Below are 14,187 nucleotides of genomic sequence, written 5' to 3'. Positions count from 1 at the left end.
TCTACATTAGAAGTTATTGTTCAAAGTAGATGTGCATGGTATTGTGGGTAACATTACTATCATAGATAAGTACTAGAATATTGCTGGCTCATTCCTGGCTAGTCTAACGGAAAATAAAGTGTGCAAAAATGGGTCTTTTTCTGATTGACAGCATGTGATATGTGGGGTCCTGCATGTGTTGTGGTGGACCCTCAGATTTTTACAATTTGTATCAGTGACTTGGTGAAAGGGGGCAAAGCATGGTAGCAAAATTAGCAGATTGATGCCAAGGTATATAGGAAAGTATATTGTGAAGAGGAAGCAAGAAGGTTGCAGACCAATATAGTTTGAGTGGGTGGAAAAATATCTTGCATGTGGAGTATAATGTCACTTTAGCAGAATGAAGATACTAAGTATTATGTAAACTGAAAACTGAGGATTCCAAGATGCACAGCCAACTCTGTTTCTAGTGCATGAGTCACAAAAAATTAGTATGAAGGTACAACAGGTAATTAAGAATAATGAAATGCTGACCTTTGTTAAGGCAGGAATTGAACATAAAAATAAGAATAAAAGGAAAATACCGTGGAAGCTGGAAAGCAGAAATAAAAACAAAAACTGTTGGAGAAACTCAGCTGGTTCATTTTGAAAAATAGTCTTATCTGGTTGTTCTGTTTAAGGAAGGATGTTAGTGTGCTGAATGCAATACGGTGAAAGTTTGCTGGATTGTTGTCTAGAATGAGCAGTTTGTATCACAAGGAAAGGTTGAATAGACTGGATTCGTTTTCTCTGGTGTTTAGAAAAGTGAAGAGAGACTTGATTGATGTATGTAAGTTTGTGAATTGCCTTGATAAGGTGGAAAAGGTGATTTTGTTTTGGAACCAGAACTAGGAGATGCTGTTTGAAAATTAGAGTTTGCCCTTTTGGGATAGTAACTAGACTTTTTCTGACGATTGTGAGACTTTTGAACTCTGCCTTAGAAGGATGTAGTGCTGAGGTTCACTGTTTTTAGAGCAGAGGTAGAATTTTTATTTGGTAGGTGAATCAAAGGATGTCAGGGGTGGATGAGAACATGGAATTAAAAATGCAAACAGATTAGCCATGATTTTATTGAATGACAGAACAGGCTCAAAGAGCCTAATGGTCTACATCTCCTACTCCTGTTTACAAGATTCCACAAACCACAGTGAGATAAACAAGCAGCCGATCTGCTTAAGTGATATTGGTTGAAGGATAAATATTGTCTCTCATCATATAAATGCCATGGGAGCTGTTATTTTCATCTGAAAGCACACTTGACCTGAAGGTTGTCCCACACTAATCAGTGACAGCACTAGAAAAGATTTAGCTTAGCTCACCGATCCTACAAAATTAATAGCCTCAATCTCCACTCCTTCAAGTACTGACCCGGTTTCCTTTATATTTTCAGATAGCACAGAGAATTTTGTATCTGATGATTCCTTAATGCAAGTCATTTTAAGCCGTGCTGGTCAATGCAACATTTTGATGAATATAGGAACTAAACAAGACCATTCAACCCCTCAAGCCATTCAGTGAGGTCGTGGCTCCACTGTATCTGAACATTATTCACTTGCCTTGTCTTATGTCTTTTTCTCCCTTTGCCCTGGTATCTTAATCTCAATTTTAAATAATTGAACTAGCAGCTACTGCATTTATGAGAATGAGTTTCACAATCTACCATCCTTTGTGTGAAGAAATGTTTCCTAACTTCACCCAAAAAAGCCTGCTTTGATTTGAAGGTTATGTCCCCCACCAGCAGAAAATCATTCTTGATCTACCCTGTTTGATTCTATTCAAACTTTTACTCCTCCTCTGTCAAATCATCTCGTTTATGCAATCTCTCCTCAATTAAATGCTTGGATCTCCTGCTGCTTCTGGTTTTAGGTAAATGAGTGACTTATTACCAAGGAATTCACTGTAAACTACTGCACCTGGGCCAGCTGGCTGGTGGACTTTAACCGTACCATGACATGTTTTACAGCTGGCAGCTTCCCATCTATTTTTAATCATCCCAATAATACTAGGGGATTTGTTCTGACTTGCTGTGTTCTTATTTCCTCTGCAGTTTAGCTAATCCTTCTCTACAGCACTTCAACATTTCATAACTGCGATCTGCTTTCAGCAATGTTTTGTATCTCAAACATTCAGTTCTGGGAGTGTAAACCAGTCTGTCGATTCAAGAAGCCTTTGAATATCCGTCTGCTTGAGGCACATTCAGTGGAATTCTCTCCAGGCATTCTGTCTAACGTAAAACCCTTGCCGAATATTAGAAAACAGATTTACTGCTTTTTCCATTGTTTGCAGGAACTTGCTGAACATAAATTGACTGCAATTCATAAGTAATTCATTGTGCATGAAGTAATCTGGAATGTTTCTATGCTGCGCAAGAAAACTGTCTTAATGCAACTTTTACTTTCATTTCTGAGATTGATCTCTAAAGTTTTATTGGCTCCAAAATTGAACCCTTTCCCTCTGACTCATTAATTCAAAGGATCAGTTAAGGGGGTTGATCAGGGGACTAAATAGCCTCGTTTCTATGGCCCTGCAGTGATCATATGGGTTTATTTGATGATATTTCTAGCTATCATTCAGTGAGTAGTGCTAAAACCTTTCCTTTTGTATTTACCTATGATAAATTGGAGCACATGGCTATAGATACACTGTCCACCTTCCTTCTCAGGAGTGCCTGATCTCTACTTCCCACACTCTCATTCCTGCCTAAATTATACCTTCATGATGTTTAGTGGGAGGGCCAGCAAGATTGGAGGGAACAGTGATGTAGTGTTCTGACAAGATCATGTTTCCTGCACCCACTGTCATGTTAGAAGAACCTTTTTATTTTCCAAACAAACAGTATCCAGGATTATCCAGAGCAGGATCAGTGACAGGAGTCAAAAGATGAGGCAGTCAGAAAGACTCAGTAAATAGCTGTGAGATTCATGATCAGATAATGTGCTTGTAGTGGCTAGATAAATATTGACTGGGACATCAGATGAAGCTCTGTTCTTGTTCTTGTGTGAAAGGAACCTAATTTCATTAACGATCCTTATTATTAAATTGTATTGTGACTTCTCTGAGGAAGACTGTTAATGTCAATCTGCACTGTTAGTGTGTTCAAACGTTTTACAAAAGCAACCTGTATTTTTACAGAGAGATTTAGGGAGGTAATTCCAGAGATTTGGGGTCTAAGGAGTTGAATGCACAAACATCTCAGAGGGATGATAAAATTAGGGATGCACAAGGGGCCAGAATTTAAGAAATGCAAGAATTTCAATGGGTTAGTGTACTGGAAGCAACTTTAGAGTTATTGAGAAGCCATTGACAGATTGAACATGAGAATTTTAAAATTAAGATGTTACCTGAGCAGCCACAGAGGTGATAGGTGAACACATTCTTCTGATAATGTCTGGGATTGATGACTAGATCTGCTATCAGGCAGCTTCGCATCAATCATTTGTAATACCGGATACAGCTTATTGGTGGCATACTGATAGGAAGTGTCTGACTGAGCTTCCTGCATCATGAGAGGTTGTTTATTAATTATTTTTGTGTGTGAGAGAGATTGGTCCATCGCCAACTCAGTGGCTGAGCATCGTGAACTGATGCCAGTTTAGGAAGGTGCGATATTTAATATTAACCTAACAGAGAATGCCAGTCCAGATACTGCACCATTGATTTGTGTGATAGATTTTTCATCAGTAGGGGAATCAAGAGTTAGAAGAGGAAATTGGTCATGAAGAATGTTGCATCAACCGTGATCCCATTGAAGGCTCAAGGGTTAAATGGCCTATTCCTGTTTCTAATTTTTATGGTCTTATGGTACCATTTATGACTAAATTTGAGAGCTCCAAGCTATAAGTGAGACTTGATCTTCATGGTAATATTAACTGACATGACAATCTGACTGAGAGAAAATCAGAGCAGTTAATCCTGATGTGTTGTTTTTGAATACCAGTTAGCGTTCACTGACCTAAATTCAACACTAACAAGGTGCTGAATAAACTGGCCTGCTTCAGGGGGCACTGAGTAAATACTGGTGCATTCTGAGAATCCCGACTTTCAGTCAACTTACATACCTCTCAGAACTCTCAGGCAGTACTGATGCATTGGGAGAGTATGGACCTAGTGTATTATTGCTTGACTAATAATCCAGCAACCCAGGGAATGTTCTGGGGATCTGGGTGGAAATCTCACCATGGCAAATGGTCGAATTTGAAATCAATAAAAATCTGGAATTAAGAGTCTAACAATGGCGATCAAACCATTGTTCACTATCAGAAAAACTGATCTGGTTCACTAATGTTTATTAGGGAAGGAAACTGCTATCCTTACCTGGTTTGGTCTACTGTAATTCCAGACCCATAGTTATGGTGTTAATTCCTAACTGCTCTTTGGGCAATTAACAATGGGTAGTAAATGCTGGCCTAGCCAGCACTACCCACATTCTGAGAATGAATAACAAAAAATCTTGAGGGGCCAGTAAATACAGACATTGAGCATCTTAAGCTAGCAATACCCACAGGCTGCCAGGGAGCAAGTTCTTAAGAGTTTGACCCAGTGATGAAGAAGTCAGTAAGAGATTTGATGAGTTGCTGCAGTGTGTTTGTATATGGTATGCACTGCTGTTACTATGAATTAATGTAAAAGAGAGATTGGATTAAAATTGAAGACAAGATACACATAATGTGGGCCACTTTGTCCCTGTTCTCGACTAGGCCAGACCACTCAAAACAGGCAACCCAGGCCATAACTTTGCAATTAGTTCGGTAAGTGAAAAAGATCAAGGACAAGTATCCTTGAGAAAGGGACCAGCTTTGTGACAGTCCCAAAGCTTTGAGTGTTTTTAAAGATGCACAACAAACTTTAAAAGTATTAAAGAGTAAGCTACCATACTTCTGACTTGCAACTTGTGTAGAGTGAACATTACTGTTGGATGTCAGATGGTGAGTTGCTCTCAATAAATCAAATCACTTTTCATTGGGGTATTTCTGTATTTTACCTGGTGCTTTTAGGGAGTTCAGAGAATCTTTAAAGAAAGAGACACTTCCATGGCCTTGGAAATAATCTGACTGTGACTATAGCACCAGCCAGTGGAGAGATTGAGTACAGCAGAGCAAATTATTTGTCCTTCAGATGTAGTAATTTGTGATGTGAAACTTCACTGCATCCTCCAATCAGTCACAAAGGTTTGTTTTGAAAAGGTGAATGATCAGCTTTCACCTCTTTTTGCAAGCATGTCAAGGAAAATTTCAAATAATGGGATGCCTGATCTAATGCGACACCCTCTACTCAGGACCTTTTAATGTCTGAGAAAGCAACAAATAAACTGGGAGAATCCTTACTGGGATGTACAGACTGCAAAGCTGGAAGTTTAAAATTCACCACTAAAATTGACACTTAAATCACAGTACAGGAAGAGAAATAAAACATGTATGAGGTTAAGGCAGAAACATTGAAAACCAGTACAGGTATAGTGAAAAGAAAATTAATGTTACAGAGCCTTTAAAAGAAAATCATGGGGGAATGAGGTTTCTTATCTATGACATACAGGTACCTGTTTACGCTGCAGCTAACTTTTTCATCCAGTTTTAATAATAGGTTAGTGTGTGATTCCCTGAAGTTTACATCGTTACTGATACCTGCAGATTCTGTAAAAAGCTATCTGTGCAGATTTTGTGCAAAAGTGTGTAACAATGGAATCTGTGAAAAACCAAACTTGTACGTTTTGCATTAAACTGCACCTGTGCTAACCAAATATTGCTGTTTGTTTCGTCCGTAACAATAACGATTGATTGTATTAAGTACTGCAGAAGTGCTAGGCTTGCACTTCTTTCTTGCATGCATTATTGACTAATCGTTTTGATAGATCTTCTAATGGAGGCAATGTGTATGACTGAACTAAATTTATAGTATCCTAAGTAATTGTAGAAAAAATGTTTTGATGGAAAGGATTCATGGGATAGAGTCCTTTTCTAGATATTGAATTTGTCAGATGAACTGTAGACATCCCTCTCTGTTCTGTACTGTGCCATTTAAATATCAGAAGTCACACAACACCAGGTTATAATCCAACAGATTTATTTGAAATCTCAGTCTTTTAGAGTGATGTTCTGTCGTCAAGTGTCATTGGCAGTGCACACCTGGAATATTTGTGACTGCACTGGGGACTATGCAAGTAACAGTACAAGTCAAGCAAATTATTTGAAGATGTAAGGTTCTTAGCATTAACTTTAGCATGAAACTAAATTTGTTCCAATCCTAAAAGCTGTGTGAGAGTGAATAAAATCTTTGACCTATATTTTTGAGTGGAAAAGCGCAGCAGGTCAGGCAACATCCAAGGAGCAGGAGAATCGACGTTTCGGACATAAGCCCTTTTTCAGGCAGGTTCCTGAAGAAGGGCTTATGCCTGAAACATCGATTCTCCTGCTCCTTGGATGCTGCCTGACCTGCTGCGCTTTTCCAGCAACACATTTTCAGCTCTGATCTCCAGCATCTGCAGTCCTCACTTTCTCCTATATTTTTGAGTGGCCACATGTTGCAACACACTGCAGTAGCAAGTTAAAAATAGAGAGCTAGTGCTCCCAGAATAATCACAAAAGTTAAAATATGATTTAAAATATTACCAGACTTTCATTCCCAAATTGATAGAAAGCAAAGACTAGTTTATTGTACTGAATAAGCATCACTATTTATTATCAGAAATTAGTCTCTAGCTACAGATAAACAGTTATAATCCACCTGCATATAATACTATAATTAAAACTCTAATCCCCTTATAAACTCTGCCTTACACAAATATACAGACATGGCAAAATGGGTTCTAGACAGAAGGGAAAAACTGGAAGGACAATTCAGTCATCTTTGTTCCCAGGCTCTATCATTGACGTGATCCTTATGACTCTTCCACTAGCCAGCACCTTGCTTCAGTCGTCTTTCTCTGGATGCTTCCACTGGTTGGTAATAGACACAAGGGGCAGTTAAAGGTCACAGTTTACAACAGAAAAGACAGATTGGTTTTCTTCAGTGAGTCCAGAGAGATCCCTCCTGAGCTGTGGAAAAATTGTGTATAACCATTAAATGTTGTTAACAGCTGTTATACAAGATAAGTTTATGCCATTTGTAACCTGACAGCAATTGGCGTTAATAAAGCCACTAGATGTACAGATTTTTCTTGGTTTTGGAAGCAGTAAACATTTGCACTGGCTACGTTTTCGAATAATCCATGCAGGCATGATGGATTTTACTGTTGCCTTGTGTACTGCTTGATTCTAAGAAATGACTGAAGCAGAATTGTTTGTCTGGTTTGACTGGGTGATTGCCTTTTTACAATCTGGTTTTTGCTTATGGGCAATTACTGTTTCTAGGAATTTTTAAATGAATTGCTCTCTGCCTGGACAGGTTTCACGGACTTACTGTTGTGGCACATACAGAGCAGGTCCAATGAGACAGATCAGCTTGGTGGGAGCAGTGGATGAAGAGGTTGGAGATTACTTCCCTGAATTTCTGGACATGTTGGAAGACTCTCCATTTTTGAAAGTAAGTGTGCCAACTTTGGGCTAGTCAATGATGAAAGATTTGAACATCACAGCACAGAATAGGATGATCTCCCATTCTAACATTGTATGTACCATCCTCTGAGGCAGCAAGTCAGAGTGTTGTAGGTTCAATTCCCATTCCTGACAGTAATTAAGCTAATGTTCTCATAGTAGCTCTCATTCAGTACTACATTATCAGACTAAACAGGCCATATCTGCCCTCTTAAGGGAATTTAAAAGATTCCTGATTGTGTAAAAAGGGACTGCATATGGTAAAGCAGTTACAAATTAAAGAAAGGCTTTCAGGGAAGTGACAATGCAGGTCCTATCTTGAAGGGAATAAATAGAGTATCCTAAAGATAACAAAGGAAATAAACATTGAAATGAAAAGATAAAGTATCTTACAACAGATGTCAGGAGCAAGGTTAGTTTAATACCAGAACGGTTTATGGAAGTTCAAGTTGGAATTAGAAGGGTTCACACAGGAGGGAGAAAGGTGTTAGGAGAAAACTTTGATATATAACAGCAAAATAAAACTAAAATGTTTTGTAAAGTATATGAGGGGTTTACTAATGACTCCTTATCTCAGTTCTACATGGATGAGTCCTTATCCTGAGATTGTGCCCACATGTTCTAGACTATGCAGCCTGAGGAAGTAGCTTATCAGTGCCTGCTCTGTCCCACCCTCTCAGAATCTTGTCTGTGAGCTCACCTATCGTTCTTAAACAACCGGAAAGGATTAGGTCATTTTTTTAAGTTTCTTCTTAAATGACAACTCAACTATCCCAGGAATGTTTCTAATGGACATCCATTGTACCCTTCTTAAGGCAAGTGCACCCTTCCTTGAATGTAGAGGTGAATATGGTATATGATAATAGAATCTTGTTTCACCAAAGTCCTATACAATTCCAGCAAGAATTCATCACTTTTGTACGCCAATCCGTTTTCAGTAAACATCAAAATACCATGTGTTCCTGTGTAATATTCTGTTACTCTGAATCTAGAGAGGAGTAAGTTGTTGTCATTCAAGACTATGTTGCCTGAGAAGGTGGTTGAAGTAGGCTGGGTAGCAACTTCCAAAAACAAACTGGCTAAATAGTACAAAACATAAAGTACTTAATGCAGAGAGAGGGGCCAAGTGGTCCAGCAAGCCCATGCCTGTGTAAAAGCTTCCTATATAAAAAGTTGAAGTTACAGTGCTACTGAGTAAGTTCAGGGTGATGGGGCTAATTGGGTAGCTCCTTTAGAGATCTGAAGGGTTGAATGATTTCCTTCTGTACTTTGATTTTGTGAAATGCATATGAATTAGACACCAGAACTATTTTGAATAATATGTGCTATTCCATTTTAACCAGATGACGCTGCCATGGGGCACCCTGTCCAGCCTTCAGCTACACTGCCGATCTCAGAGCGATGATGGCCCAATAATGTGGGTAAGGCCTGGTGAACAGATGATCCCGACTGCAGACATGCCCAAGTCCCCCTTTAAGAGACGGCGGTAGGAAGACAGTTGAAAGTTATCTATTTTAAGAGGCTTTTGAACGCATGAAGGGTACAGCAATGACTGTTTCCGTTTTTGCACAGGTCAATGAATGAAATCAAGAATCTCCAATATCTACCTCGGGCCAGCGAGCCTCGTGAAATACTCTTTGAAGACAGAACACGAGCTCATGCAGATCATGTGGGCCAAGGATTCGATTGGAAGAGCACAGCAGCAGTCGGTGTGCTCAAGGCTGTCCAGTACGGAGAATGGTAAGATAAATGCAACACCCAGCACATATACATGCAGCCTCACCAGGAAACTCCGATCTCTATTTGAACCCTATCCCCTCAGACAGGCTATTTTGTGCTCTCTAATTATTTCAAACCAAGACAAGCCTATTCCAGTCAGCCCAGCCCTTCAGCCCATCACTGTGTCAACCCAGCACCTCAACCCATTGCCCTGACAGTTCATCACCCAGTCAGCCCAGCCCATCGCCCAGTCAGCCTGGCCCCTCTGCCCATCGCCCTCTCTGCCTGTCACCCAGTCAGACCGGTCCCCCTTGGACCGTCGTCCTGTCAGCCTGGCCAGTCGCCCTCTGCCCATCACCCCCTCAGCCTGTCGCCCTGTCAGCCCGGCCCCCCTCAGCCTGTCGCCCTGTCAGCCCGGCCCCCCTCAGCTTGTCGCCCTGTCAGCCCGGCCCCCCTCAGCCTGTCGCCCTGTCAGCCCGGCCCCCCTCAGCCTGTCGCCCTGTCAGCCCGGCCCCCCTCAGCCTGTCGCCCTGTCAGCCCGGCCTCTCTGCGCATCGCCCTGTCAGCCTGGCCCCCCCCTCTGCCCATCGCCTCGCGATCCTGCCGCTTCAGCCCATCACCATCAGTCTCATCAGCTCAGACAGCCTGGTATGCCCTCAATGCTACCTCCTGTGGCAATGCAGCATTCTGCGAATGTTTTACTGAAGAAACTTGACAATGGCTAACCTTTTGTCATAGAAGTTTTCTTAAATGCTTCAGTAGTGTGCTAAAATCCCATTTAACGCTACCTTCAATTTCTGTTGTTTTCTTGACAGGAGTGACCAGCTTCGAGTAACCAAAGACGTGATCTGTTTCCATGCAGAGGATTTCACAGATGTTGTACAGAGATTACAGTTGGATCTACATGAACCACCTGTGTCCCAGGTATTCACTCTTTGTGTGACTGTTGAATTACTTTACATGTACAGTTGGGTGTATTTTTCAAGTATTAATTACTGGCCATTGGGTTTCAACTCATTGAATGTTTTGTTGTTTCTTCCAACTTAATGTGAGTTGAATTTTGTTGAATTTGCAGGAAGTTGCATCTGCTTTAATTCACTGAAAAGTTTGGAAGGTACTAAGGACTGCACGTACATTCAAATGAGATAAATGTACCTGCAGTGTGTCTCTGCTTCCAGCTCAGAAAATAAATAACTGCTAGTAAAGCATTAGAAATTTTAAGTAAATTAGAATTTTTCTTTAATTAAACGCAAAAGAACAGTAGATACTGTAAATCAGTAACAAAATCAGAAATTGCTGGAAAAGCTCAGCAAGTTTGGCAGTATCTATGAAGAGAAATTAGAGTTAACCTTTTGGGTCGAATGACCCTTCTAGATTTCTTTTGTCTGTTTTCTTGATGTTAATCCAATTTCTGTTTCCTCCTCTATCTTGTGGGATAGAAATAACTGTCATTAAATCCCATTGGCTAAAGAAGTCAACTGTTAGTCCCACCATTCACAAATCCCTCATTCGCTGTTGCCTTCCTTGCATCTTCAGCAACTTACAAGATGAAAATAAATTGTCAAGCTCAAGGGTTTAGGACAAAATCTAACTAGCAAGTCATATCGCAAGATGCCTACTCCAACTGCTTCTGTGTCAGTGTCACTTGTCATAGACTAATGTTAGTATCACCCTTTTCTTTCACAGTGTGTGCAATGGGTGGATGAAGCAAAACTCAACCAATTAAGGCGAGAGGGCATCCGGTATTCAAGGATCCAACTCTCGGACAACGACATATACTTTATTCCTCGAAATGTCATACATCAGTTTAAAACTGTGTCTGCTGTTTGCAGCTTAGCCTGGCACATACGCCTGAAGAAATACCAGCAGGAAGAAGCAGAACCAAACAATGACTCTGAAATCACTTCTAAAGAGATTAAGACAGAGACTGATGTGAGCTGTTCAGATGACACAGTAATAAAACCTGAAGTCCAGGCTAAGTTGCCAATAATACAGGAAGATCACAGTCATCAGACCCAGGATCAGCAAGGTTTTCCACAATGACGTGTGTACATATTCAACTTTTTAAATAAATATTTTTTCTTTCTTTTTAAACAGGGATGTGAAGTTTTAGTTTTATAAGTTGGCCGGGATTCAAATTTTGGTGAAGAAATCGTGCCGTTCTTAAAGTGTGCTTCTTGAATTGCAGTGACGTTTCAGAGCAGTTGGCAAGTGCCTGCTGGTCGTGTTTACACAGACGTTTGACCAACTCATGGATAGGAATCGGGCCTATTTAATCTCCGCCTTTAGATGAGATGCTGAACAAAAAATAGTTGTGCTGAAGTTGCAGTGGGTCACAGAAAAACAGGTGCAAAAAATCACAGGATTGTGACCAGCATTACAAATCACCAGCTTAGGTAAAGGAGCCTGCCCCTTTAATTGTCCTGTTAATTGTTTAAAATGAAGAGAGCCATGCTATTTGCTGTCATTTCACATTCTCGTTGCCTTTAGTTGAAACCACCAAGGTCCGATTTATTCTGCTGGAATTAAACCTGCCGTTCTCAGTCTGCCTGCATTAATATCTGTGAATCCAGTCGTTCCAGATCAATGTGGTTAATTCACAATTACCCTCTCAATTGGCTCAGCTGTGCACAGTTCGGGCAGGCAGTGAATGTGAATGTTGGCTTGCCAGTGCCTTCCACATTCTCAGAATAAATAAAACTTTAAAATCCAAAAAGGTAAAATGCTGGATGCTGTGACTAGAAGGTTATTGTCATGTAATTATCATCTTGGATTTGGCCCAACAAAGTGCACTTCCCATTGGATTATAAAACATGTTGAAAATACAAATATGAAGAAGGCTAGGCACTCCCAACTGTTGTCAGTTGCCTGATGTAATCCACATGAGACACTGCCCACTCTTAATTACCTCTTCCAGTCTTTTTCTCATTTGCCTTCTCTTGCTTTCTTTCTGCACTATGCATCAGGCCCTTCCATAAATGTCAGTGCTGTCTGCCACATGGAGTGATTGAAGCACAGTGTTGCTACACTCCTGTCATTCTGAAAAAACTCCTTTCTCATTCTGTAGTATGTTGTCAATGATTATCTTTTATTTGTGTTCTCTTTTTGGACTGTCTTATGAGTGGAAACAGTCTCTCTGTGTCACCCTATTAAACCCTTCCATAATCTCAAGGCACTTACCAGACTTTTTCCAGGGTAAGGTGCCCTGTAAACCTGCTTGATCTTTCCTGAGTGTCGCTGCATTGATTTTTTTTTTAAGGGTCAGGTTTTCGCACAGCCGCAGTGCAAGATGATAGAAAAAGATTATTCTCTGCATCGAGCCTACCAGATACAGGCCAGGTGCCCTCCCCACTCACAAAGTACCAACACAGTCTAACCAGAGCACGAACAGATTTAAAAACAAGGACAAGGTGGTCATTTTGGGGTGGGGTGTAATGGAATATCCACCCATTTAAGCAATCAAAACCAGACCAGGAGAACACATCCTCTGCTATTTATAAAATGTCTGATTCTAGCTACGTTACTCTGCTGTGATCTGTGCTGCAGCCAGAATCTGATCCAGTGTACAGTGAATCTGCAATTCATGCCTGAACTGGCAGCTTGTCATTGATCTCAGGAAATCAAACACTTGCTCTGTGTGATCCAGCACTTGTACATCTTAAAATGCACCACTGCACCGATTCCTGTTTCACCACACTTTCCCAGTCCTTCTGCATCTAATGTGGTCTCCGCCCATTATTCTTGAAACATCTCAGTCCAATCCCTCTGAGTCTCAGAACTTTTTTCTAAAATAAATTGGCTCAGCATTTGAAATTTGTGTAAGCAGCAAAGATGAGTTCAAAGACATAGCTGTATGGAGTGTATACATTGGAAAAAATGGCAAATTCTAAAGGTGGCTGTGTAACTTTTATTTATGTTTAACACCAGGCAAAAGTGAGTACTGCAGATGCTGGAGATTAGAGTCAAGAGTGTGGTGCCAGAAAAGCACAGCAGGTCAGGCAGTATCCGAGGAGCAGGAAAATCAACGTTTCAGCCAAAAGCCTTTTGTCAGATTTTCCTGCTCCTCGGATGCTGCCTGATCTGCTGTGCTTTTCCAGCACCACATTCTTGATCTTATATTTAACACCAGCCAAGTGCATGCAGAAGTATCTTGTATGTTCTGTGTTTGATTAACTAAGGGATGGGCTCTAAGTGTGAGCCTAGCTAGTAATACCCACATACTGTGAATAATGTTTTTAAAATTACTTTTAGCTGCAGCCAGAGTCCAGGTCAAATTGGCCAAATCCTGTGATGCCATCTGCTGCTGAGCTTTGCACTGCTAAACCAGCATTGTTGGTCTATTCTGAGTTCCTTTCACCTCCGCAATGTTTGAGCCAAAGTATCAGGTGCAGTCCATCACTGATACTCTTGTCACCCAGCCCTTACCCATGTGAAATCAATCATTTGACTTTCTGCCAAGGTTCTACATTTGGCTGCAAAAGAGAAAAAATGCAGATTTGTTGGCATACTTACTCTTGCCCTCTGTTTGAGCATGCTGATTGGGACTACATATGACCTTAGTACTGCTAAACCTTCTGCAAGTTTGCCCCTTGTCATCCACTCAACTCTTAGTGTCTCCTTAAAATCTAACAGTTAAAAGAAAATCATTTTAAAACCATGATTAGGGGACTTGAAGGATAGATAAACTAAGATGAGCAAAATGGTCTCTATCTTATTTGCCATTATGTAAGGAGCAGCTATTGTTTTGAAACTTGTAAAAATCTGGAAGCTGGTGAAAAATGCTGACTGCAGTTCATCAAACCCATATCCAGAAGGTGTAATATCTGATGAGCAGTCTCTCTCACCACCAGCCATCATTCAGTCAGTCTCTCTTCTGAATTATTGTTCATCAGTGCTGTTCAGAATTTCTTCAGGCTTTGCA

At 40.6% G+C, this 14,187-nt stretch overlaps 1 protein-coding gene across 1 annotated transcript in view; it reads left to right on the top strand.

Moving 5' to 3' along the window:
* The window catches only part of LOC140467499 (lysine-specific demethylase 9-like), a 69,563-nt gene extending 56,277 nt beyond the window's left edge, over positions 1 to 13,286 (top strand). Inside the window, exons 3-7 of the mRNA XM_072563917.1 lie at positions 7,399 to 7,536; positions 8,891 to 9,033; positions 9,120 to 9,287; positions 10,082 to 10,190; positions 10,953 to 13,286. Of these exons, the coding sequence (XP_072420018.1) occupies positions 7,399 to 7,536; positions 8,891 to 9,033; positions 9,120 to 9,287; positions 10,082 to 10,190; positions 10,953 to 11,309 (915 nt within the window). The 3' untranslated portion in view covers positions 11,310 to 13,286. The remainder of the gene's footprint in view (positions 1 to 7,398; positions 7,537 to 8,890; positions 9,034 to 9,119; positions 9,288 to 10,081; positions 10,191 to 10,952) is intronic.
* The last annotated feature ends 901 nt before the right edge of the window (positions 13,287 to 14,187 follow it).

This window comes from Chiloscyllium punctatum, chromosome 45 (assembly GCF_047496795.1).
Source record: "Chiloscyllium punctatum isolate Juve2018m chromosome 45, sChiPun1.3, whole genome shotgun sequence".
In the NCBI taxonomy this organism is placed as follows: Eukaryota; Metazoa; Chordata; class Chondrichthyes; order Orectolobiformes; family Hemiscylliidae; genus Chiloscyllium; species Chiloscyllium punctatum.
The sequence above is the reverse complement of the archived record's forward strand: the minus strand, read 5'-3'. Positions and strand labels throughout refer to the sequence as shown.